This window comes from Phascolarctos cinereus, unplaced genomic scaffold (genome assembly GCF_003287225.1).
Source record: "Phascolarctos cinereus isolate Bilbo 61053 unplaced genomic scaffold, phaCin_HiC Scaffold_9;HRSCAF=440, whole genome shotgun sequence".
Taxonomy (NCBI): domain Eukaryota; kingdom Metazoa; phylum Chordata; class Mammalia; order Diprotodontia; family Phascolarctidae; genus Phascolarctos; species Phascolarctos cinereus.
In genome coordinates, this window is record NW_027556402.1 from 189,127,291 (window position 1) to 189,155,236 (window position 27,946).

Here is a 27,946-nt window from a genome sequence, read left to right on the forward strand (position 1 = left end):
ATCCTAGTATATAGAACATAGAATGTTACAGCTGAAAGAACCTTAGGTCATAGAATATTGAACAGTAGAATTGGAATGTATTTTAGAATACAGAATGTCTGAGGTACATGGGCCCTACCAACAAAGAAAATCAGAGTTGGAAGGGACCTTAGAACATGAAATATTAGAGCTGGAAGAAATCTTAGGGCACAGAAATGTACAGTAAGAAGTGGCATTAGAACACAGAAGGTCAGAAGCAAGAGACATTAGAAATCATCTTGTCCAAATTCTCATTTTACAGATGAGGAAACTCAGACTAAAGGAAAGAGACTTACCTAATACCTTAGCTCTGGAAAAGCCTTGGATCGGAGTCCAAAAACAACCTCAGTAAAAGCAAAGTCCATGGTATGGGATCTACAAACAAAGTCCCAGCCATCGGGCTCTACTCTGAAAATACAAAGACAATATCAAAACGTTCTCTGCCTTTAAGTAAGACTTAGCTCAAACTCTAACTCCTCTGTGAAGTCTTTCATATCATCCCAGGTTAGCTGCTATTGCCCCCTCAAAAAAAAAAAAACTCAACAAGTTTTTGCTTTGTTTTGGATCTATTTGGTATACCTACAGTACATATACCATTATACACCCCCTCCACCTCCAACAGAATGTGAACTTCTTGAGGACAAGGACTATTTAATTTTTTTAATACCTAACCCTAAAAAGTGACTTTCCCAGAGTAGTTGCTTACTAAATATTGATTTATTGATTGGTTGGTTGATAGATTAAAGAAGTTTATATTATACTTGGGTGAAAGACTCTCTTCACGGATAAGTAACTACAAAATATATATAGGAAAAACACCATTGGCAGATTGGTATTCTCTTCATTCCATATACTTCTACCAGCTAATTAAATGAGCTACAGCAGAGGAAAAGTGATAAGATGGACTTTGTTTATCAAAGAAACTCTTTCCTTTCCTTTGCAAGGGCACCCCCAATTCCCTCTTAGGTCCTGAGCATACGGTTGTTCATTTTCTCCTTATATCTTCTGTCAAAGTTAAAAGAGACTCTTGAAATGGAGTAATTTCTATTCTCTTCAGGCATCTCACCAAGGCAATTTGTCCCTATTCTAATTTTCTATCTCCCTGCTCTAGACCAAAGATTTCAAGTGTTTTTTCCAAGGGAAAAAAGAGCCCTCCTCCCTTCTTTTCTGGGTCAGTGGACTGTTTAATAAGATTTCAGTTTCATCATTATCATTGTAACGGAAATGGTATCAATTGTATCAGCTCACCGTGTGGTGAAGAGCTCAGTAGTTGGAAGTGGTTTCCATCTCACTAAATGAATCTCAGCCTTTCCTCTCTGTAATACATATGCATTTCTTAGTCAAGTTTAGGTTTACTTTGAAAGAGCTTCAGTGCTTCAGAATGTGCTTCAGAATGTTCTGGACACCATGTTCTCACTGCAGGCAATCTATAATACTAGAGACAGTATTAAGAGTAATTCAGTCTTCCTAGTGAGCCAAATGATGATTGAGAGGCAGTGTAGAGTAATGGATGGATAGTGCTAGACTTGGACTCAGGAAGGTCTTGGTTCAAATCCCCTTTATGCCACTTACTATCTAAATGAACATGGCCAAGTCACTCTCATGGTCTCAATGTCTTCATCTATAAAATGAGAATATTGGGTTAGGTATCCTCTAAAGGGTCTTTGAGCTTTAAATCTGTGATCTGGTGATGGCAGCTGTGCCAGAAAATTGTAGGCACCTGGTCCTAAGATGTGTCTGGGAAGTTAACATTTCACTGATTGGACTGGGCTATGCCAAAGCAGTGAGCTGAATCCACAGAGTTGGGAGTGGTCAGCGGTCAAAGGTTAAAGTCAGCCAGCGCAAAGGCAAGGCTGGCAGCTGTTTGGAGGTCTTCAAATGAGAAGGGGAAATGTTCAGTTCAGATAAAAGCTGAGGAATGGTTATCACATGTTAGTAATAATGTTGTTGTTTTCCTACTATTAACATTGTAGAAAGGCCTATGTCTGTAGTGCTTTATGTGTGTTCTGTTGACATCAGGATAGTAACTTTGGCACAAATGACTTTAGCACTCGAACAACTGTGGTTCAAGATGGCCACCTAAGCTTTGCCACAAACTAGTTTGGAAAAACTACTTCACCTCTCTGTTTCTTCATTTGTTAAATCTATGATCAGAAATGATCTCTAAGGCATCTCCTATTCTAGCACTTGACATTCCATACTCCAAAGTCCCTCCCAGGACCAATACTCTGTGTTCTGTATTCTGCAGATATTTCTACCTCTGTTCTACCTTCTCAGGTCCCTTTTGACTCTAAAAAAATGCATAGCAGCTTGTCATTAAATCAACCAATTTTGCACGAGTTGCTTTTTTATCACTTGTCATACTGACTGGTTTCTGCACAATTGATTGTGTTGGTCAGGCAGTCAATTTGATCCAGTCATTAAGAATGCCATAGGCATCATTTCCAAGAGTGCATTCTGATTCATACAGACAGACCTCCTATTTTCCAAATATCAAGCAAAGGCCAAAGGCACCTGAAATGGAATGATTTGTGAGTTTGGGTTAAGTGCTGCTGTTTGCTGTGAATCTAACATGATCAAAAATGAAAAGCATTTGAGCAATCAGAGGATGGAATTATAGCATATCCTGGCTCTCATTGTTGCCACAGGAGTTCATCTTTTCCAGTCATGATGAATATTTGGTGAATGCAAAAAAACAAAAGGCTTCTCTGTTTATAGGGAACTTTCTGTTCCTACAAGTTACTAGAACTAATGTAGTCAGAAAAGTGCAGAATTTGGGGGCTGTAAGAAAATATAGAGTCCATCTATTTCAACCCCTTTATTGTACAGAAGGAGAAACACTCACTCTGAGTCTGCCTAAGGCAAGGGATATAATCAGGGGGAGCCAGAAAATTTAGACTGGCGTATGTTATAGGCTGTCCCATGTAATAGAATGGAACCTTCTTGATGTCTTATTATGCCCTTTCACTCCCCTCACCCCAAATGACTGCTGAATTGAATTGAAAGAAAAGATAAGGAGAGATCCAGGTAAATGAGATGGTGCAGCAGTGTGTTAGAGCAATCTTGTACCACTGAAAGCCAACAGTTCAATTTTCAGTGTGAGCGTTTACACCACAGAAATAAAAAAAACACTACAAATATGGGCTTGATTTATTTTGTTGATTGTGTAGATGTAAGGAAGTGATTCTCCCCAACCCCCTGCCACTCTTCTCCTCTGTAGGAACTCTCCCCTGGTTCCTTTAACCTACGCTCATATGACGTACTCATGACCTTTCATTATTCTTGTTGACTTCCCTTGGAAAACAAAGATGCCAACAGCAGCAGCAGCAGCAGCAGCATTGATTTAGATCTTAAAGTTTGCAAAGCACTTTACAAATATTACCTCATATGAGCCTAGCAACAATAGTGGGAGAAAAGTGTATTAGTATCCCCATTTTAGAGATGAGGAAACCGAGACAGATAGAAATTAAGTGACTTGTCCAGAATCACACAGTTAGTAAGTGTTTGGGGCCAGCTTTGAACTCATGTCTTCCTGACTCAGGGTCTAGCACTTTATCCCCTGTACCACCTAGCTGTTTTTAGTCATCCTATGTCCTTCATAAGATGTGATTCTCATATTTGTACAAAATGTACCAGGTGTGCTCTGACCAGGACAGAGTACAGCAGAACTATCACATTAGTCATGGATATTATGTCTTTCTTAATGCAGCCCAAGAGTGCATTCCATTATTGGCTTTCATATCATTCTACTGACTCATACTGTGGTCCAATAAGACCCCCAAGTCTTTTTCATATGAACTTTCTAGTCATTCCTTCCCCACATTGGTCATGTGATGTCGATATTTTTAAACCAAGTGTAAGACTTTGCTTTTATTAACTATTAAATTTCATCTTATAAGACCCAATGTTCTAACCTCAAGCTCTTCCTGGATTTTGCCTCTCATCCAGTGTGTTAGGTAAACCTATTAGATTTGTGTCATCTGAATATTGATAGCCATGTTGCTTATCACTTATCCAAGTCTTTGATAAAAGCTGTTAACCCATAATCAAACAGGGACTGTACTGGAGCCTTTCTTCAAGAGTTAGAAGGAGCCTCAGAAATCATCTAGTCCAGTTTTTAGCCCTATAAGATCTTTAACAAAGGGTCATCCAGCTTTCACTGGTACACCTGACATTCAGAGGAATCCACTACCTCTTGATGTGACCTATTTCACTTTCAGACAGCTCTCACTATTAAGAAGTTGTTTCTTACGTGAAGCTGAAATCCACCTCTCTGAAATAGATACCCACAGTTCTACTCTCTGGAGGCAAGCAGAACTAATCTAATCTCTTTTTTCACATGACAAACCTTCAAATACTGGAACACAGCTCTCATGTCCCTCTAAGTCTTATCTTCTCCAAGACAAATATCCCCAGTCCCTTCTATCAATTCATGGTGACACTGACACCAATTCTGTCAGCATCCTGGTTGCCTGGTTGGACACACTCCAACTTTTCATAATTCTTCCTAAAATGGCAGGCAGAGCTAGGTAATATGATGTGTGACCTCTGACATTCAGTCACTTTCCGTGTCCTGTTAATATACCTTGGAAATGTGTCTTAAATCTCACCATTTCTTTTCACTCCCATAAGCATGCAAAGAATAGAGAGGGAGCATTCTCATTAGCCCTTCCAATCACCTTCCCTCTCAGGGCAAAGTTCAGTGGGAATATCTTGCCCACCCCAGGGTTTAAGGGCACATGTAAACCACCATATCTTTGCTTTTAATCACCATTCTTTACTTCAGACTTACCTCTTTTCACATCAACTATTGTAGTAGCTTCTCTACATTTAATCTCTTCTTTCTCTAACCATCTGTCAAAAAATTCTACATATTTCCTTTCCTTTGCTTCTTTACTCCTGTGTCTGAGGAAGAGGTAGTCCTTCCTTTCAAGACCAACTCCTCTGCCTATGCTTGTGATACCATCTTCAAACATATTCTTCCCCATTGATCATTCTTTTTCTCTGCTTCCCTACAAAAATGATCAAGTGCTGACTACTTTTATAAAACACTCACTTGATCCATCTATCCATCCAAGACTGGAAACTGTACTAGCCCTGGAGTCTGAGGATTTGGGTCGGATTCTGTCTCTGACAATTAGTACCCACATGACCTTGGGCAAATCACTTTAGTTCTTCAGGCCTCAGTTTCTTCATCTATCAAATGAGAAGGTTGGACAAAAAGGCCTGGAGAGATTTTTTTTTTCACCTCTAGATCCAAAGTCCTTTGATATTTTTTCTCCTTCATGGCCAGACTGTGAAAGAATTCAATTTTCTCACTTGTAAAATGACGATAGATGATCTCTAAAGTCCTTTCCAGTTCTAAGTCCTATAATTATAGTCTAATCCTCTCACTGAACGAATGAGAAAATGAAACCCAAGAGAGGTTAAGTGACCTGCCCAAAGTCACCCAGAAAGCAGGCAGCAATGATAGGATTCAAACACTTTAACTCCAAGGCTGATGCTTTTACAACTGCACCAGTATATCCAAGAGGTGCAAAATAAACTGTTCAGGGGGACAGCAGTGGCATTGGAGAGGGGGGAGTAAAAGGACCTGGGTCGGAATCCTGCCATGGCCACATCCCTTTTGTATGGCTTTGGGCAGGTCACTTAACCTTCTTTGAGTTCAATTTTATTTGTTCAATGAGAGGATCAGGATGTAATTTGTAGGATTTCGAGTTGGAAGGGACTCTAGAAATCACCTCTTCCAAACTCATCTTTTTATAGATAAGGAAACCCAAAGCAGGGATTAAATGATTTGCCTAAGCTCATACAGCAGAACCAGGATTCAAACATTACTCTTAAAATGAAAGAATTGAATGGTGGGTTTTTTCCCCACAATGAGCTTATAATTCTAAGAAGATATGGATAGAATGATTTTACATATATATGTACACACATACACACACATTTACACACATATTCGTGTCTAGTGGTAGCCACCTCTCAGGTGGGGGGGGAGAAAAAAGGGAAAAAAGGAAAGTTATACAATAACTTTTATTATGTATTTAAAAGAAATAACAAGCTGTACATAATAGATTTGCCATTTCATGTACAATCATTTTTTTTTTTTTTATTCTACTACATTATGGAAATGCTTGTTTTATTTCATCAATTAAATAAAAAAGAAGATGACATGAATAGACTTTTGGACCCAGCAATTTCTTTTTTTGCCATTTTAAGCTTTTATTTAGTATTTTATTTTTCCCCAGTTACATGTAAAAACAATTTTTAACATTTGTTTTTAAAACTTTGAATTCCAAAATTGACCTAGTAAATTCCTTTCTAGCTTTTCCATTCCCAAGAGTGGCAGAAATTTCCAATTACTTTAGATGGCTTTACAGGAGTCATTTTATGGATAACATTTAAAGGAATGAGAAACAGTTTTATTAAGTTCGGAGTTTGCAAATGTATTACATTGTGGCCAATGCCGTTCTGACTTGCCTGATCGCTGGCAAGGGGATATAATCTTCTGACTAGTGGACAATGAAAGGACTCAATTATAGTCACCAAAATTGCTAAACTTTATCAATTTATAGAAAAGCATTTCTCTTGAATTACCATAAATGTCAAAAATAGAAATCATTTCCGATATTAACACAGTCCTGAAAAATTCCTAGGGAAAGTGATTGTTCTCACAAGGTATTGCTGCCTCACTGTCTCTCTCTATCTGGCTGCTGTATAGATATGTTTGGGTGGAGAGAGTAAAATTTTGTTCATATATTATCACTCTCTGTTGTACTTAACCCCTACTGGATGTCACCCCAAAGTGACTGAGGTATACATCCTTATAAAACGTGGCTAATCTAGGTTTGATATCATTTGTTTTCCCATTACCTCATCTCTAGATGGAAGTGTTTTTATTTTTCAAAAAGTCATCGGTAGAAATTATGGGAACACACACGATTAATAATTCCTTTTTCTATAGTACTCTAAGATCAGCAATGAGAGGTAACATGATATAGTTGATAGGGAGCTGACTTTGAATCCAGGAAGGACTGGTTTCAAGTTTCACCTTTGATGCCTGCTGACTCTCTGTCCCTAAGTAAGCCATTTAACTTTTTAATGCTCTAGGCAAGTTACAGAAAAAGCGCTGACCTGCTCTGGTAGTAGGAGTTTCCTTACATGGGAATTCTCAATACCGATGAAATCACAGGTCCTCTCACCATCCTTATTCCTTTTCTCACAACCTTTTGAGGTACATAACATAATTCTTTAGACTTCGAAGGAACATTAGAGATCATCTAATCCAATCTCCTCATTTTACAGATAAAGAAATTGAGGCCCAGAAAGATCAAGGTATTTGCCCAAAGTGGTAGAGTAAATAAGCAGCACTAGCTTATTCATGGAGTAAACGTTTGTTGAGTGCTTGACTGACGCTAGCGCACTTGTGTATGTTAGGGGAGAGAGATGGGATACTTGTGTACAAAGATAATATAAATCAGATATTGTTCACTTAATTGCAAAGCTAAACTTAGGGTTAGATGATTAGAGTTAGAATGCCTTATCATTTCCCAGATACAATAAAGGTTTTCTTTTCCCCTTGACACAACGTAGTGTGGTTAGTTACGTCCCAAACCCTTATGGATAATAACTGCATCCTTCCACTCAAAATTCTTGACAGATTGCACACACATTTAGTCCTTTTGTGTGTTAATAGAACTAGGCTCCTGGCTCCGGTCTGTAGCGTGCATTGTTAGAGACATAGTGTCCAAAGCAGGAGAGGTCACGATCCCATTGCTTTCTTCTTGGTTTCATCACATTGGAGAATTGTGTTTAATTCTGGGTGCCATATTTTAGGTACGGTTTTCCTCAATTAGCTTGTGTACTTTCTTTTCCATTTGGCCAATTGTACTCTTTAAGGAGTTATTTTCATCAATGGATTTTTGTATCTCCTTTTCCATTTGGCCAGTTCTATTTTTTAAAGCAGTTTTCTAAGCTGTTGACTCTTTTTTCATAATTCTCTTGCATCACTCTCATTTCTTTTCCCATGTTTTCTTCTGTCTCTCTTATATAATTTTGAACTCCTTTTTGAGTACTTCCATGAGTTCTTTCTGGGCTTGAGACTATTTCCCATGTTTCTTTTGGGTTTTGCCCATAGGTGTTTTGACATTGTTATCTTCTTCTGAGTTTGTGTTTTGGTCTTTCCTGTCACCATAATAATTGTCTATGGTCAGATTCTTTTTCGTCATTTTTTGTTCGTTTTTTTTGTTTTGTTTTTTTCCTTTTCCTTTTCTTTTAAATTTGAGCTCTGCATTGGGGGATGGAAGAGGTACTGTCTCAGGATTCTTGTGTCAGTGGTTGCAGGCCCTGGCTGTTTACCTGGTGCTGTGCTGAGGGGGTGCAGTGGGGGGTGGCTGGTGCTGCTAAAGGCTATAAGGGTCTGGCAGCTTACCTGGTGCTGAGCTGGGGTTCTGGTAGTGGTATCTGACATGTGCTGAGGCCCAGTGGGGTGCCTGTGGATATATTAAAGCACACAGAGGTTTGGCCTACTTCCTTGTCATGCTGGAGGATGACTGTTTGCCCAGAACTGTGATGAGGCACATGGTGGTTCCCTGAGCTGGAGTCTGCCAGTTTCTCTGGCTATGCTAAGGCAACCGTGGAGTCCTGGTATTGGTGTTCGCATGCTCCACCACACTGGGGCTCAGGATTTCCCACTGGTTTGCTGAGGTAGGGCTTGCTGTTGGTTTGTTGGGATGCTTCCTGGCCTGCAGTACACTCCCCTTTTATCAGAGGGAGCCAGACTTTTCTTGCAAATCTTCCATGTTTCTTGGGCTAAAAGATTGTTTCACCCCATATGTTTGCTGATTCTACCATTCCAGGATTTGTTTTGAGGTACCACTTTTTGGTTGTTTGGAGGTGAATATGAGAGAGTTACAGTGATTTACTACTTACTCTCCCATCTTGGCTCCCCAAAGTGGAACTCTGGGTGCCATATTTTAGGGAGGACAATGATAAGCCAAAAAGCTACCCAAACAATGGCCCTAAGTCTAGGAGAATGGAAACAAGGCCTTGTAAGGAAAACTTGAAAGAACTGAGAATCTTTGGCTTGGAGAAGAAAAGACCAGGAGAGGGTAGTGAATAATAGCTGTTTTCAAATATTTGAAAAACTGTTATATTGAAGATAGATCATACTTGCTATGCTTGATCTCAGAGGACAAAACTAAGAAAGATAAGAATTCATAAGGAAGATTTCAGCTCGATGTAAGGAAAAACTTTTTAACAATTTGAGCTGTCTAAAAGTAGCATGGGGTGCCTCAATAAATGGAGAGTTCTCTCTCACTGGAGACTTTGAAGCCAAGATGAATGACCGCTTGTCTAGGCTATTTGATTAGCTGAACTCTGAGGCTTCTTCCAGTTTTGAAATTCTAAGATTTAGAACTTATTTAAACATATAACAGAAAGTAATGCTTTTGAGCTACTTTAATTGGGTTTCTATTTCATCTTAATTAAAATTTTAATGGTGCTGTTAAAACTATTCACCTTCCCATTCCAACAACATTGGTTGCCTTAGTATCTCCAACAATCTTAGACTTGGAAGGGACCTCAAAGTCCTAGTTTTTCCCTCCAGGGTCACACAGAATTCTTATTGGGAATGTCATAGAGTTGATTCATGCTTAGGCAAGGGTGTTGAAATAAAACCTATAAGGTTTCTTTAGATGCTGAGGTTCTATGTTTCTCTGAGATCTCATGTGAAGAAGCAGCCTGGAATGGTAGATAGAGCCCTGGCCTCATATCTAGGAAGATATGATACATACTGCTCTGTGACCCTGAGCAAGTAACTTAACCTCTGAGTGTTCTGGGCAACTCTCTAAGACCATCAGTTTCAGAGAAGGTGCCAACCTGCGTTGGTAGCAGGACTTTCCTTACCTGGTAGTTCTCCGACCATTGAAACTAAGGTCTAGTCTCTATCCCTGTCTATGATATCTCACCTACTCCCACTCCACACACTTGAATGACCACCTCTGTGCAGATGATTCCCAAATCCAAATCTTTTTCCTTTTGTTCTTCCCTGAAACTTGTGCTATATCTTCAGTTTTCTACTTCAAGAAGACTCATCTTCATGAATTCAAATCCAGCCTCAGATACTTACTAGCTGTGTGACTCTAGGCAAGTCACTTTACCATGTTGGCCTCAGTTCTTCGTCTGTAAAATGAGCTGGAGAAGGAAATGGCTTGGGGGCAGCTAGGTGGCACAGTGGATAGAGCACTGGCCCTGGCGTCAGGAGGACCTGAGTTCAAATGTGACCTCAGACACTTGATACTTACTAGCTGCATGACCTTGGGCAAGTCACTTAACCCGCATTGCCTCAAAAAAAAATGAGAAGGAAATGGCAAACACCCTACATATCTAAGATCTTCTTATCATCTTTTGCTGAAAACAAATTCCTTTTTCCCATGGAGAATCTGAATTTGTTTATTCAAGAAGTGAGAATCAAACTACAACTGTTATACCCGTAGACAATGGCTTGCATTCTCTTTTTCTTTTTCGGCTAAAAATTATGAACTATGTCAACTCTCACAGAGTCTAGGTAAGAAACTGCGGAAAGTGAAATACATGAGTAATGCATAGTAGGATATATTTTAAAATCTGTCATTTTTATGAGTGCACATGTATAGTGCTGGAAAATTTTGTTTGACGTGTTGTAGGTTTCTTATTTTAGGGTGAAAATGATGATATTGAGAGAGTACTTGAGGCTTAGACTCTAGACTGAGGTCTTTTACCAACTAGTTGTCTGTAGCCATAAACTCTTTGGGCCTCGGTTTCCTCATCTGTCAAAAAGGGGAGGTTGGATAGTTCAGGAGTTTTAAACATTTTTGGTGCCTCTAGACCCCTTTTCAGAATAATGTTTTTGAATTCATAAAATACAAACACATAGGATAATAGAATAAACAATTACATAAAAAACAAGTTCACAGACCCCAGGTTAAGAACTCTTAGACTAAATAGTTTCTAAGGTCCCTTCAAACTTCAACACCCTATGTCCTATATTCTAATCTTCTATGTCTCAAGAGGGAGTTAGCTTGGTAGAAAGAACACTTGTAAACTCCTGCTGTAAGCATAGTGCATCTTCATTTCAACAAGGGATTTGGCAATGGTCCTTGAAAGGTTGTGCCCACATAGTACATTAGGTGAATTCAAGGGGTAGCAAGCCATACTGGACAGAGAGCAGGCCTTGAATCGAGGATGATCTGAGTTCAAATTCTGCTTCTGTCAGTGAGACTCTGGGCAAGTCATTTAACTTCTCAGTCCCCTAGGCAATTCTTTAAGACTATAAATAGTAGAGAAGGTGCTGACCTGCATTAGTGGAGAGAGACCTCACCCTCAGTCTTTATTTTCATTCTCCTTGCCTTCTGTATTGCTTTTGTCAGTTGACTATCCCCTCCTCCACTCCCTTTTGGATATTCTCTCTTCCCTTGATTACAACGACACTGGAACTCTCCTGGTTCTCTTCTCACTTGCCTGACTTTATCCCAACTTTCTTTGTTGGAACATCATCAATTTCTCATGCCCCAACTCTTGCCAGAGTAGCTGAGGGCCAGGTTTGATCCCAGGAGGAAGGAATATGGAACATGACTAAGGAGCATGTGAAATGACTTGACCATCAATAGTATGAAAGACTTCAAGATACAGGCCTTCAGACATCTTTCTCTTGACTTTGTCCTCTTCCCTCTGGTCAACAAGGAGACAAACAGTCACTTGGCTGTGCTCTGAGTTTGTTACCTTTTTTTCCCCTCAGTTTGGTATAAGGAGCTTTTTGCTTTTCTATTCTATTCTTTTGTTTTTGAGGGTTGAGATTTCAAAGGCTCTACTTGTCAACAGCAAACATGTCCTGAGAAAACTGGCTTCAAATAGATTCGAGGTATGAGAAAGCTTGGTAGGAAAGTTTTGAGAAGTGAATGGGTAATAAGACAGTGGAGGCAGTGAAGGTAGATGATTTTTTTTGTAGGAGTTTGACAATGAAAGGCAAGTTAGCTATGGTATCATAGCTTGAGGGGATTTTAAGGTCTGGTAAATGTTTCTAAAGATGGCATCTTCTCAAGCATCTGGGCAAAAGCTGTTAGATAAGGAGAGACTGAAGTTTAGAATGCATGTCCCACATTGAAGGAAAGGGAAGAAAATGGGTTTGGGGATAAGTGGAGTACAGCCTATTAGAAAAAGGGGGTTAGATCCTCCTTGGAGACTGGAGCAAAGAAGAGGATGTATGAAGACTGAAAAAGATTTTGTGTTGTGGAGTAGAGGAGATGAAGAAACCCTTAATGGACTGACATAGAGATATTCTGAGGTGTCATCCATCTCTGGGATTCTATTACTATTATTATCATTTTTATCTTATAAGGTGGTTGTGAGAAGCGTGCTTGGCAAACGTTAAAGTGCTTTAGAAATTAGCTCATTTTTAAGGCAATAAGGTCAGGAAGTTTTGTTTGGTTTTTTTTTGTTTGTTTGTTTGTTTTAGACTCTATGAAGCTTTTGAGATGCTGTCCTCAACCCACTATAAGCTCTGGCAAATAATTTTCTTTCCTATGGGATTGATGGGTCAATTTCAGGAAGAACTTATTGAACAGACATTAGCCAAGAAGACAAATTTTAGCCTTTTATTACCTTCAGTTATAAATAGCTTTGTAAAGGAGTGTCTATCATTTAGATCTAAAGGAGAATTAAGTTCAGCCTTTAAGTAGGTACATTGCAAGCCTTCTTTTCTCCATTTCCAAGTCTTCTTTATAATTTGATACTTCATTCATGGCATTTCTTGATTAATTGCCTAAAGATACAATGGCAATCTATGTTTCAATAATAAAATTGTAGAATTTAGATTGTCAAAGGGATCGGGAGATTGTTTAGTCTAACTTTCTTACTTTACAGGTTAGGAAACTGAGTCCAAGAAAGGTTAGAATCTCACAGCTAGTTATTGATATAGGTGTGGTTAGAATAATGGCCATTGGACAGAGACCATCAGGAAGTGACATTACAGTATTCCCCAGAAGATTAATTCTCAATGGACCACCACCACCACCTGGTTTTCCCTTTTTCCTTCCATCTCCAGCAATTCCAAGGAGGAGATCCAGCCCACAGAGTCAGGTTACTGGCCGGTGCTAAACCTTGGACACAGGATGCTTGTCTCTAAGTGAGACAAAGTTCCTGGAGATGATTTTTAACTGGGCAGGTCCCAGACAGGAGGGTCACTGCTTCTTGAGCCTGGGAACGGGGATAGGCCAGAGGGGATGGCTGATTCCTAGGGTTATTTTATCTTCCCCTCTCTGATGCTAAACCATGGGACTTTGTATCCCCTTGAATCTGAAAGGGAGAAGGCTTTTTTTTTTTAATTGCAGGGATCTTATCCTGAAAACTCTGGCTAGGCTTAGTGTATAGACAGAATGAAACCTATATGTAGGTGTTGTGAGGAGGGAGGGGAGGAGGATGGTAGGTATACACTAATGGCTTCCATCATTTCCTTGGGATCAAACTACGCTCTCTTTAAAGGTTTTTTTCTAAGATTTTCTAAGATACAACAACAACAATAAATTTAGTTCAAAGAAAGACAGACATTGTGGTATAGTGGGTTGAAAGCCAGTCTCAGGATCAAGATGGCTTGGGATCAAATGTTATCCGTCACATTCTGGCCTTTGGACCTTGGGCTACTCACTCAATCCCTCAGTTCTTGAGGCAATTCTAGAAGACTAAAAAGTTGTACTGTGAATCTACATTGGACAGGGAAGTTTCCTCACCCAGCAACTCCCTCAACCAATGACATCACAGGTCTTGGTCCTCCCTTTCTCCAAATCAAAACAAACATTCATAAGGAAATTACTATATTTAAAAATGATGTTTAGCACTAGAGTAGCTAGGTAGTAACACAGTAAATTAGAGTCAGGAAGACCCAGGTTCAAATCTTTAACTTCAGACATTTACTAGTTGTTTGGCCCTGAACAAGTTACTTAAGCCTCAGTTTCCTTGTCTGTATAATAGAGGATAATAATGGCACCTACTTTATAGGGTTGTTATGAGAATGAGAAAAGAGTCAACATATGTTAACTGTTTTGTAAACCTTAAATTGCTATGTAAATGCTAGTGCAGGGTAGAAGAAAGTGCCTTGACTTTAGAGATTGAAGCTTGAATTCTTTTTTTGCTGTTTATCATTTATGTGACCCCAGACACCTTCTCTGGGACTCAGTTTCTTCATCTCTTCAATGAGAAGATTTAACTAAATAATGACAAAGAACCCTTTACTCATTTATATAGAAGCTTGTCCCAGGTACCCATCCCTTCCCACTTCCTCCAAATGCTTCCTCCTTCTGTTATTCTCTGACCCCCTAGCACCTTTGGTCTCTTCCACTCACTGTCTCTCTTCTGGCTCCTTCCCTTCTACCTTTGAACAAGCACAGGAGACAGGTGAAAGAAACATCTCTGCTCCTGCTGAATCCTTTGGGATCCACAAGAGCAGAATTAAAGACTGCCCAGGAAACAGGGCTTTTAACACATCCTGGGAGGAAGGGACACCTTCCATTTGCCACATAATGCTCCTGGTTGGATTCTCAGATAAAAAAAATGAACCTTGAGATCTTTTTTCTTATACATAACAACACTTACAAGATTTATTTAAGCCTAATCCCTTGAAATAGACTCTGCCTTCTAGCCCAGGCTCCCAAGGTAATAATAAAGGTGGAAAAAGGAAATTGCTTCTCCCTTCAGTGCCATCCTTCAGATGCTGCCGTTAGTGTTGTCAGTATTTATGAGGACTTGAAAACACAGAAGGGAAGTTTGGGAGGGGGTTTCATTCCCACATGTCAATATCAGCCATGGGGTTATTGCATTAAGGCAATGTTCATTAGGTTAGCACTGGGCTGTCTTACTATCTGTATCTATTTTCACTGTTATGATTCAAGGAGTAATGAAATTCTCCTTTTCTTCTGTGCTGTTTTTGCACAGGAGAGAGGATGGGTAAACAGAATGATGACCGAGGGCTGGAAAATCACCAGGTTTTTGTAATAGTCAATCATCCATTGAGTACAGGGCATGGAGCTGTAGTGAGGATGCAGGTCACAGTGGTCCTTTTCAGTCCTGTTAAGTCTACTGGGACTTTGTAGATGCTCCAAACCCTCTTCCAACCCAACCCTCTCCTTTAACAGAAGAGGAATGTGAGGTCCACATTGGTGACAATTTTTTGCCCAAGGACTTGTATGATCTCAGAATGATGTCAGCAGTGCCAGGACAATACGTCTGATGATTACAATAAGTAAATTAAAATAGTTAAATGGTGAGTAAATGTAATGACAAATCTTGGCCTCTAGAAAAAAGATGAGGAAGCATCTTTCTCTTTTCAGTGGAAAGGTGATAAACCGGGGCGTGTGGAATGTTGCATGCACTGTCCTTGCGTACACGGGTTTTGCTACATTGTTTTGCTTTGTCACAAAGGGGCTATGTGTATTAGTGTGTTTTAGGGGAAGAATCACCCTTGGAAATGACTCTAATGCTTAAACAAAAGACATCAAAAAACCTTATTTTGTACACCTTTCTTGTCCAACAACCCTCAGCTAGTTGGTGGCAAATGCCCAATTTCTGAATTGTAGTCAGTAATTGCTTTTTTCCTTATTTTATATTGCCTTCCACTCTCTGTGCTGATGCTTCCAATCCATTCCATCGCCTTAATAGAGGACTTTGCACATAGTAGGTACCTTATAAGTATTTGCTAATTGGAATTGAAGATCCTACTGGAATCACTGATTAGGTAATAAATGTGAAGGGGAATCATCTCGGTAATGAGCACTGGTCTGAAAGGGAATAAAATGGAATTACGCCTGAGTTAGTCTTTACAAAGTCTCAGTTTTCATCATTAACATTGCCATCTTCAATTTCAATTGCTGTGGATGCCAAGTTTTTCCAGGGATTATGATTTCACCCTGTGGCTGCCAGAGCATGTGTGGGCTTTGTGGCAGTCTTTAACCCAATTACCTAGAGGGATGAGGAGCCCCAAACTAGGCAGAGTGCCACATTAATTTCCTTTAACACTACCTCATATTTATATAGCATTTTGTCATTTTTCCATGGCAGAGTCAGGATGGTGCCATGTAAAAATTACTAGGTTTGGAGGCAGAAGATCTGGGTTTCAATCCCAGCTGTCACTTATGAGTTAGATGACCTTGGTGAAGTTGCTTTCCTTCTCTGAGTCTCATTTCCCTCATCTCTATAACAAAGGCAATGGAGTAGGCAGCAGAGGGTAGGTATAGCAGAAAGAACATTGGCGCAAGGACCTGGGTTCAGATCTCACTAATGCTTATTACATGTGTATCCTTGGGCAAGCCATTTAACTTCCCTGGCCTCATTTGTAAAATGAAGAGATTGGACCAGATGATCTCTGAGGTCCCTTACAGATCTAAATGATAAGATCTTGTAAAAAGTTATATCTATATCTATATCTATAATATATATCATATTATACATATATGTGTGTATATATATACATATAATATATATTATATTATATGTGTGTATATGTATATATATACATACATATATATGTGTGTGTGTGTGTGTGTGTGTATATATATATATATATATATATATAAAATTTGGGGAGGGGTGAGGGAGATGGCCCTGTGGTTTTATTTCTGTAAGGAATTCCAAAGAGGCAGTGTTTGTGTGGCTTAGTTGATAGAGAGTGGGTTCCAGAGTCAAGAAAGGCTATATTTAAGCCCACCTCTACCATATACCAGTCATATGACTCTGGATAACACACTTAACTTTCCTTGGCCTCAGTTTTCTCATTTGTAAAATGAGTTTGGGCCAAGTGTATAATCTTTGCTATCTGGGAAGCTGAGACTGGTAAATTACATATGACTGGGAGTTCAGAGTTAACAGTGGGCTAAGCTGATCCAGTATCCACAGTAAGTCCAGCACCAAAGTACCAAATCCCTAGTAATAGGAAGGCTACCAGGCTGCTCAGGGAAGGGTAAACCAGTACATGTCATAAATGGAGAAGATTAGAGAGGGTGCAACACTTTCAGCCTGGGTGAGATAAGAAGACTCAGAGAGAGAGAGACAGAGACAGAGACTGAGAGAGATAGGGAGAGAAAGAGAGAGACAAAGAGATACACAAAGACAGAGATACAGACAGAGACAGAGAGACAAAGGGGGACAGAGACAGAGATAAAGAGACAGAGGAAGAGACAGAGACAGAGACACACAGGCAGCTACAGAGAGAATGATAGAGAGATTAGGCTAGCTAATCTCATTAATAGAATTTCATTTTTTTCCAATTACATATAAAGATAGTTTTCAACATTCATTTTTATAAGATTTCGAATTCCAAATTTTTTTCCCTCCCTCCCTCTCATCCCCCATACCCAAGATGTCAAGCAATCTACTATAGGTTATACATGTATAATTATGTAAACATTATTTCCACATTAGTGATGTTGTGAAAGAAGAAACAGAACAAAAGAGAAAAGCCACAAAGAACAAAAAAAGAGAGAGAAAACAGCATATGCTTCGATCTGCCTTCAGCCTCCACAGTTCTTTCTCTGGATGTGGATAGCATTTTCTATCATGAGTGTTTTGGCATTGTCATGGATCATCATGTTTAGGTTAGCTAATCTAGTGAGTTCTTTTACATATACAACCCAGTAGAGAAACACCTGTACCAAATGCAGATGAGCAACTCCTCTGTAATTTATGGTTGTAGAGGGTTTCCTCTGTTGCTGACAGATGAGATGATTTGCACACGGTCCCTCAGCCAGCGTGTGTCAGAAGCGGGATGTGGATCCCTGTCCCCTTGACCCCAATGGAAACCCTCTCTCCCCTGTTCCAAGCTGTCTCTTGCAATGAGGAGAAGTAATAAACGTAGCATCTACTTCAAAGAGTAAGGGTGGGGGCCCAAAAGACCAGCACTGGTCCGCACAAACAAGAGCAGAGGCCAGCATGGGAGGCCCAACACTTATCTTCTTCTGCTCTTCTTGCCCAAGTCTAGTTGGGTTCCTCCGGCAGACTAGACTCTAGAGCCCAGATCTCATTCTTTGAAGATCACTATACTCAATAGGGAGGAATCACTGCACTGAGGGAAAGTTTGGTTTTAGTCATTCCAACCCCAAACTGTTACACAAAGATGGTGGTGACTAAGCTAGGCTAGACTATTTTTCTCTTGATAAATAAAAAAAAATAACAAATGAAATGTGGCTGTGACATAATGGCATCTACTTTTTAGCTTGACTCCTAAACCAGGGAGGTAATTTCCAAAGAGAAATTTCAGCAGTATTCTATTCAATAATCATCAGTGGGATAAGCCCATGGTCTCCTAGGGACAATAGCACTCATTTGGCCATAAGAAAAACAATTAAATGAATAACAGTCTGCATTCATATAGAGCTTTTAATGTTAGAAAAGAGCTTCGTTTCATACATTATCTCATTTGAGCTCTATGCCTACCCTTTGACTGAATTCAGTCAAAGGGCTGCACTAGAGGACCTAGAGCGCCACATGTGGCTTCAAGGCCACAGATTCTCCACCCCTCACTTAGACTTAGGCTTCTTCCATTACCCACCATTTCTATGTTTAAAGAGGCTATGACTAACCAGATTCTGTCAAGAGGCTTTGGTAGTGGTCAAGGATGTGGAGGAAAGGAGACAAAGCTGCTACGGTTCCACTCAAATCTGTGCTGGGGAAGAAGAGGTATTCAAACTAGGCTCAGTTATCAAAGTGACCCATCCTTTTGTTGGGTTTGTGGTGTAGAGAGTGGGAAAGTGTAGATGTGTTTCTCTCAGGCAAAGTTCTGGGAGGCTTGCAGTGTCTCAAACATGGCATCCTGAGATTAATTTCCATTTCTGTATTTTTTTAATTTGGCCCTCTGGGAAAGCATTATCAGGAGTTTATGTAACAGGTCTGTGTTATCTCAGTATCATTCTATGGTCCAGTGGTGAGGCCTGGGCTGCTGCAGAGCTAGGGCACAAGGTATATCAGAGAGAGAATCGGAGTGATGCTGGGATGGTCTGCATATTCAGTCCAAGAACGGCACAGCTGATCTTCCATGGCTGAACTCTTACAAGAGTATTCAGCAGCGGGCAACATATGTGACAAACAAGATAAAAGTTCTGACTTGAACAGGGGTGAAGAGTATCATGGATTTCCAGAGCAGTGGTCAGGCATATACCGTGTCAGTCTCCCTGATATGGGAAGGAAACATAGGGAAAGATTTGCCTTGAAGTAGAGCATTAAGATTACAGTAAAATCAACTTATATCTCTTTGTTCTGGTCACTTCAGTGAAGGTGACACTTTATTTTAAGTTATTGTCTCAATTTGTTTTAGAATAGAAAGATGATTATACATGAAATTGAAACTCTATTATGTACAACTTGCTATTCCTTTTAAATATATAATAATGTTATCATGTAAATTTCTTTTTTTCTTCTTCCCCCCATCTAGATATGGCTACCATTAGACACAAATATGTATGTGCATATGTGTGTGTGTATATATATATATATATATATATATATATATATATATATTATATACATATATATATATGTATATATATATATATATACATATATATATATATATATATATATATATATATATGTGTGTGTGTGTATGTGTGTAAAACCATTCTATACATAGTTCTATTTAGCAGTTCTTTCTCTGGGTGCAGATAGTGTCTTCATTCATATGTCCTTTGTAGTTAATTTGAGTATTTATAATAGTCAAAATGACTTAGCCACTCGAAGTTGTTCTTAAAACAATATTGTTGTTACTGTATGCAACATTCTCTTGGTTTGACTCATTTTTATCTTCATTATTTCATGCAAGCCTGCCCATGTTTTTCCAGGATCATCAACTTATTATGGCACATTAGTATTTCATCACAATCATATATCACAACTTGTCCAGCCATTCCCCAATTGATGGGCACCCTCACGATTTTCTAGTTCTTTGCCACCACAAAGAGAGCTGCTATAAATATTTTAGAATATATAGGTTCTTTTCCTTCTTCCCTAACCATCTTGGAAAGCAGACATACTAGTGGTATTGTTAGGTCAAAAGAAATAGGAAGTTTAATAACTCTTTGGACATAATTCCAGATTGCTCTGCAAAATGGTTGGATCAGTTCAGTTCCAATAAGATTGAATTAGTGTCTCACTTAAAGAGAGTTCCCTCACCATCCTAGTCATCATTCTCTGGCTATGCATCTGTACATCAACTCCTTTTCCTAAAAGTTCTCTCACCAAACTGAGCATGATACCTCAGGCATAGGCTGTCTGACGAGAGCTGATTAGGGGTGATATTTGTGGACTGATAGACCTTTTGGTGCCCTTCAAATCATGCCTGGTCAGAACCTATTTAGCTTACAGTATGTATAGACCCTATGGAAAGGGCATTATGGCTATTTCCTTCCCCACTTCTACCCCAAAGTTTATTCATGAACGTGTGTTGAAAATGCTCTCCTGTATTTGGCAGAAAGATTTATGTCCCTATGCCCCTCAATATGTTTGCCATCTCATATGCTCCGAAGTCTCCATGAGATAGACTTGGAAATCATTAGGCTGAATGACTATTGCCTTAGAAACCAAGTTTGCATTCAGACACCATGCAGTGAAACAGTTTTTGAAATGAATTAATCAATTCTAGCCCTGCTGGTATTTGTACCTTGCTGGATTAAAAAACAACAACAGCAAAAAACCCAATATAATAACAAAGCACAGTGCCTAGCTGTTTCTCATTTTCAAGAAAGATAAGAGTAGAAAATTGGCTCACCTAACAGCAGAAAGGATTTTGGTAAGCTAGAAGACATAACTTCTTGAATGCCAAGTTTCCAAATGGTTGAACTTGAAGAAATAGTTAATTACAAGCACTAATAGGGTTGACCAAAGGGCCCTATCTCCAGCTATGGACCCATGTCTGAGCATAGATATGGGCATGGCATGAAGGTACTATGTTTAAAATGCCATGGAACTTTGGGGAGAATGATGTAACTAGAAGCTTTAAAATTGCCCCATTTCTCTCTAAGACTTCCACCCTCTTCAACCCTAATCAATATTGAGACAGTAGGTGAAGAACAGGGATTCCAGGGCTAGATAATTACTTTTCCCCAGACGTTAAGTTAAGTTCCTCCCAGTTCTGACATTTTATCTTTCATACTCATAAATCTCTTCCAGCCCTAGAACTCTGTTTCTAAACCTATACAGACATGTTTTTCTAGTCCATGATAAAATCTTCACAAACTCATTTCATTTTTTACCTTGTTTAAGCAACATTTTTAGTATTCTTTTAATAACACCTAAAATCACAACTAGGAAGCAGCAAAGCAACTAACTCACTGCAGAAACATACACAGCAAAAATTGCCACCCATCTGCTTGATATTTTAACATTCAACAGAGAATAGTGTTATATAGATCATCTGACATTTTGTCTTCCATTTCATTGGGGTCAAAAAAATTCATGAAGCACACCAAGTTTTATAGTCTGCTTACATACTTTTCATAATAATGTCATTTTCCTTGGTTGTTGAATTATAACATTGTCCTAAGTCTGAGTCATCCCAACCTCTCTCCCACTTGGGCAGCTTTCCTTTCCTCTTGCTTTCTAATTGTGCAGGGCCAGTTTGGGTGGAGTGAATTTTTAGAACTGAGATATGATCTCCCTGAAAAACAGCCCTTATGGAAATAGTCCTGAAGTCATCTTGCCCTCTGATGCTCAGATAAGGAGCTGTGCCACCGAAGTGCTGTTCTAATCAAACCCAAAGATACAGAGCTTGGACTCCTTTGCACTTTCTAATGATTTTGCCTAGTGATCTGGTAATGGCTAAGGAAGGAGGCATGTGAGAGAGCCTATCTCTCAGCAAGCCACTGAAAAGAAATCATAGGAGTGTGTATTTAGGGCTAGATATGACCCAGTTTTCAGATAGTCCAAACTGAAAATTTTATAGATCAGGAAACTTAGGTCCACAGATGTTAAGTGACTCCCCTAAAGTCATAGAAATAGCTGGCATGAGATTTGAACCCGGTCCTCTGTTTGCAAATCCAACACTGTTTCCAGGGTACCAAATAGTTGAATGCTTGACCTGAAAGGAATGGTAGAATACAAAATGTTTTATCTATATCCTGTCCCTTCACTATGGATATACCCATGTTTGTCTTGAGTCCTTTAGAAAAAAATTTTTCTTTATATTCTCTTTTACTGACTTTATCAACTTCCATTGGTTTAATCATTTCTGCACCAATGACTCATATCTAGATATCCATCCTCAGTCTCTCTATTGAATAATACTTCTGTATCACCAATCGCCTTTTGAAGTAATCATCCTATAGTTGTATGAAACTCAACATACCCAAAACAGAACTCACTGTCTCAAGGGGGCTTACTCAACTGGAAGCAGCTTGTCACCAACAGTGAAGTATTTACAGAATCAACTCTTCCTTTTCAAGCTTGTTGCTTCCCAAAACAATGAAGCACACATTTGAGTTCACTCATTCCCACATCTGTGCCTTTGCTTGGCTTCTTCCCTTTACCTGGAAGGCCCTCTTTGGTTTTTTTGTTTGTTTGTTTGTTTTATTCGTTGTTTTTTGTTTTTTTGTTAGGCAATGAGGTTAAGTGACTTGCCCAGGGTCACACAGCTAGTAAGTGTCAAGTGTCTGAGGCTGGATTTGAGTTCAGGTCCTCCTGACTCAGGGCTGGTGCTCTATCCACTGTGCCACCTAGCTGCCCCATGGAACGCCCTTTTTTTATGCACTCCCTCACCAATTCAAACCCATCTTACTCACTCCTCGTGATCTAACTCAAAGTCTGCTTCTTCTTTGAAGCTTGCTCAGATTCCTCTGTCCCATTGGGTTCCTGGGGCATTTATAGCCTAGATATCAGAATTTAGTACTTCTTGTCACTGTCTTCTGTGTCAGGCCCTCCCAGAACAGGGAAGTTTCAGAAAGTGTTGGGGGCAGCTAGGTAGCTCAGTGGATAGAGTGCTGGGCCGGCAGTCAGGAAGACTCATCTTCCCGAGTTCAAATCTGGCCTCAGTCACTTACTGGCTTTTTGACCCTATTGGTTTTATTTAGTTTCCTCATCTGTCAAATGAGCTGGAGAAAGAAGTGGCAAACCACTGTAGTATCTTTGCCAAGAAAACCTCAAATGGGATCACTGTCAGACACAGCTGAAATGACTGAATAACAGCAACAGAAAAGTACTGACAAGGATGCGGCTATCAGTAACCTTATTTTTCAGCAAAACCCTTTGGTGTGCTCTGTGTCCCAGAAGCAAAGGGCTCACAGCATGATGTGCTCTCCTCTCCCTTTGCACCCCCCCCCCACACACACCAAAAAGACACAGAGAAATACACTTGGGAACAACAGACCCCAGAAGTCACGCTGCTTTGGTACACAGAGATTCAGTTGGCTTTCTCTCTTTCTTTCCAAGATGCTCAGTTTCACAGCTGCAGTATGATGGACTAGTGGTAGGCCTGAGATCTGTACTTTTATGAAAAGCCTGAAAGCAGTATCGGAGTGGGAAGAAGGGGATACTCTTATTAGATTGATTGGCAGCAGTTGCTGCCTTCCTGCCCCTACAACCTAAAAGCCAGCTTCTGGGATGGTACTAACAATAAAGTTATAACATAAAATTTTAGAAAATCGCTTAGAAAATTCAAAAATACCATAAAGGAAGAGTTCACGTCTTGTCATTTTATGTAAACCTCACAGCATTGGTGTTTAGGACAGTACATGACAGGACAGAGCAAGCAGCAGTTAGCACCACTTTGGCATTTATGTCACCAAAATACAGCAATAACTCCTGTTTTGCTTTTGTGTTAGGAGTCAAAATGGGGGAAAGAGGACCATAATGGCAACCATCAGACATGGATCATCCTCTTGGATGATTTGGCCTCATAATCTTGGGCAAACCATGACCACTCTTGGCATCATTTTCTTCATCTATAAAATGAGGGAGCGTGATAGTATGGCTTAATAGGCACTAATAAGTATTTTGATGACGATAAGGTAGCAAGCGAAGAGGAACATTTAAAAGGCATCTATCCCAGAAACTTCTCTCTATACATTTGATTAATTCATAGAATCATAAGACCTTTCCACTGGAAAAGGTATTCTAGGCCATTTAGTCTAACTATTCCTGACCAGGATTCCCTTCTATTATCAAACAGTAGTCTAATTTAAAGAGAAAGGATTCCTAATGGAGATGAATATTTCAAAGCTTAATGTTTAAAATATAAGAAGCAGAGGTTGATCAACCAGGTTGCTTTTATGCATCATGCTAGAAGATTCTGAGGTGGAAATGATACGGTTTACTAAAATGAAATATTGAGTAAATCTGCCTGGGAAAGTGAAGAATGCAGCCAAACTTGGCCTATTTGTCATTTCACGAATTCAGAATCCTACATATTGTAATACTTCCAGGCCTTTGCCCACACGATTTCCCATCCCTGGAATGCACTCCTTTTCCATTTTTGACTCTTAGAATCTCTTCCTTCCTTCAAGGCTCAGCTCAAGTCCCACATCTATGGAAAGCCTTCCTTTGTTTCCCTGATTGTTATTAGTGCTTTCTCTTGCTCCCAAATTCTTATAGCATTTCTTTGCGTGTATTTATTTTGTATGTCTTTTGTACATGATTATACCTGTATCTATTGTCTCCCTAGTAAATATAAGCTCTTCAAAGGAAGTGGATAGTTTCATTTTTTTTCTTTGTATCCTCAGTGCCTGGAACATAGTAGGGATTTAATAAATACTTGTTTGATTGTGATTGATATATGATACAAGGTTGGGGGCAAAGGAGAGGTCCAGACAAGGTGCTCAAAGATAATTTGAGGAGGATAAGAATATTTTCAGTTGGGAGAATAATACAGTAGGAAGCTCCTAATCTGAGCCTAGGAGGAAAGACGGATATCACCAGGTGGAAATGAAGAGACATTTCTAGACTGGACTGTCAGGAGGGGAAATATTCATGGATGCACAGAAGCAAAATAAGAGTTTTGGGGAATAGCCAACTATCCAGTAAGGCTAAAAGGGAACATGTAGGGAGGAGAGTCATGTGAAATAAGGCCAGAAAGATAGGTTGGAACATTTTTATCTGGAATACTTTAAAATGCCAAGAGAAAGAATTTTTATTTCATCATAGAGGTAATAGGGAGCCACTGAAAGCTTTTGAGCAGAGGAATAACCTAGTTTAATGTACTCATTAGGATGATTATTATAGTGGCTATGGGAAGAATGGACTGGAGTAGGGAAAGACTGGCACACCCTGTAATGGAATGTGCTTCACTTTCACCCTGGTGCAACAGGCTTTTCCTGTCAATATTCCAAGTTTTCTTGGATGGAAAATTGTTTTTACTCCATCCTTTGCTGAGTTCTGCTGTTCTAGGACTTGTTTTGAGGCGTTATTTAAAGTTGTTTGGAGAGGAATTTGAGAGAGCTCGGGCAAGTGCCTGTCTTTGCTCTGCCATCTTGGTTCACTCATCTGTAGAATGAAGGGATTGGACTAGATGGACTCTAAAATTCCTTCCTTTATAATAACCAGAGGCATTTCTATTACACTTTAATTTCATTTGATCCTAACAATGCTGGAAGGGGGTAGGTGCTATTATTATCCCCATTTTACAGATGAAGATAGTGAGGCAGAGAGAGGTGAAGCAACTTGCCTAGGGTCACACAGCCAGTAAGTGTTTGAGGGCAGAGTTGAACTCAAGTCATCCTGCCTACAAGTCCAATACCATCTATGGTACTGCCAAGCCTAGAATTAGAACAGGGTATGTCTAAGCCCCCATATTGCAGATGAACCTGAATGAAGCCCATGGAGATGAAATGACTCACCCAATGCCACATTGTCAATGTTTGAACTAGCTCTTGTTCCCAGACCTTCTGCCCCTAAAATCAATACTCCTAGTATTACATCCAATCATCTACAAAACACTACAAAGAAATGCTTGGTGGGGAGAGAGGAAAACAGACTTGAAGTCAGGAAAACATCTGTCTAAATCCCATCATTTACATCTTTTGACTATGTGACCTTGTTCAGGTCTCTTAACTTCTCTGAGGCTCAGGCAACTCTGAAAGGATGCAGGTTATAGAGAGGTTTCCATATCATTGCAGTTGTGGTAGTACTATCTTTCCACTAAAGACCCCTTTTATATCTTCATTGGTTTCCCTTGTAATCTTATGTATTTTATTTCATGCATTTAAAAACATCATTCTGAGAATGGGTCCATAGGCTTCATCAGATGGCCAAAAGGCTCCCTGGTACAAAAGAGGTACAGAAGAATCCTTGGACTGCTTGATCTCCAAGAGCCCTTCTTTGACTCTTACATTTTGCCATAAGCAGAATACCTCACCTTTGCATCTCTGTTTCTGCCTCTTTCTCTTTCTCCCTGTCTGTCAGAATGTCTGTCTGTCTCTCCTCTTCCTTCTCCTCCTCTTCTCTCTTTTCCTCTCTCCTGCTGTACCTCTCTCTCACCTCTCTTGCTGTCTCTCTCATCTCTTCCACTGCCCCCCTTCCTTCTCTTTTCTCTATCTCCCTCCCTCTTCTGCCCATCACACACATGCTAGGGCCTCCCAAAGGACCATTTCATGCTCTTCTCCAATCTTGTCACTCTATTTCTCACAGCAGCTCACAACAAACATTCCCTCCCCTCCACCTGCTCACAATCCCAGTGTGTGTTTTATAAATGGTAGCTCCACTACCTCTCTCTCACAAACACACCCAAGGGTCTGATCAAATCTCATTCAATCACCAGCATCAAAGAGCTCTATTGATAATTAATAATGGAAGACAACTAGTTGCCTTCCCCAGAGATTCATAGTTTCTCAGGGTACGATAATATTCCATTGCACAAACACACCATCTCATAAATTATTTAACATTTCTCCAATTGTTTGAACACGAGCATTATTGTTGCTTTTTATTTCTTCCTCATAGATTACATTTTTAAGGTATAATCATAAAAATGAGAATCACTGGGTCAAAGGATACATATCAATGATTTAATATGCTTACTACACATTGCTATATTGGTGTAGCGTCATTGCCATGGGATAGGCCATAGCAGAGCCCAAAATAAGGCCTAGGAAACATCTGAGTCTGTCTGCTGATAATGCCAAGGAAGCAGAGAAACTAAAAGCCCAGTAACTGTATTAAAAGCAATTATTCTTGTCTTTCTAGTCTTGTAAGACTCACAAATGGAGAAAGAAAAACATGCTAGGGATTAGTAGACATTTATTGTTGTAAGGATTGAGCCATTTTGGTGGTAAAAACATGTTGTGTTTTATTTTATTTTATGTTTTTATTTTACAGAGACATCAAACCAGACAACATATTATTGGATGAGCATGGTAAGCCCCTTTAAAATATTTTATCAAAATTAGGGCCACATGAGATTTTTCCCATTTAAAGAGATTCCAACATTTCCTGTCCTTAAGCAATATTGAACAACTAAGAATATCTCCCAGTTAGTACCCCTGGTAAGCTCTTTCTTGGCTCAACTTTCCTTTCCTCACTTTACATTCTGCTATCATTCAGTCTTCAACTGAACTGAGAATATATTCTGTGTTGCTTGCTCCAAGGATGCTTTGTACTACCTGCACCAAGCACAAAAATTTCCAATCAAAGTTATGATCAACTATATTATAGTCTATTCTACAACTATATTATATCCCATTGCACTCAGCTGCCTCAAAAGTCTTTTCTGATGCCTCATCATGTCTGAAGGGTGATCCTGGGGTCTGAACTCTGACAGGTGCCACTGAGCTGGAAAGAGTCAGTATAGGACCAAGTATAGATTGTAGGCCTATTATTTGAGAACCAAAATACTCAGGTGCAGAGACACTCATGACCAGAATATTGACTACAGGGCAATGGCTGGTTTTTTTTTTTGTTATTATTTTTGGGTTGGTTTTATTTTTTT

General features: G+C 39.5%; 1 protein-coding gene across 1 annotated transcript in view; it reads left to right on the forward strand.

The window, feature by feature from the left end:
- The window catches only part of STK32B (serine/threonine kinase 32B), a 136,610-nt gene that overhangs the window by 34,506 nt on the left and 74,158 nt on the right, over positions 1 to 27,946 (forward strand). Inside the window, exon 3 of the mRNA XM_078148862.1 lies at positions 27,337 to 27,374. Within this exon, the coding sequence (XP_078004988.1) occupies positions 27,337 to 27,374 (38 nt within the window). The remainder of the gene's footprint in view (positions 1 to 27,336; positions 27,375 to 27,946) is intronic.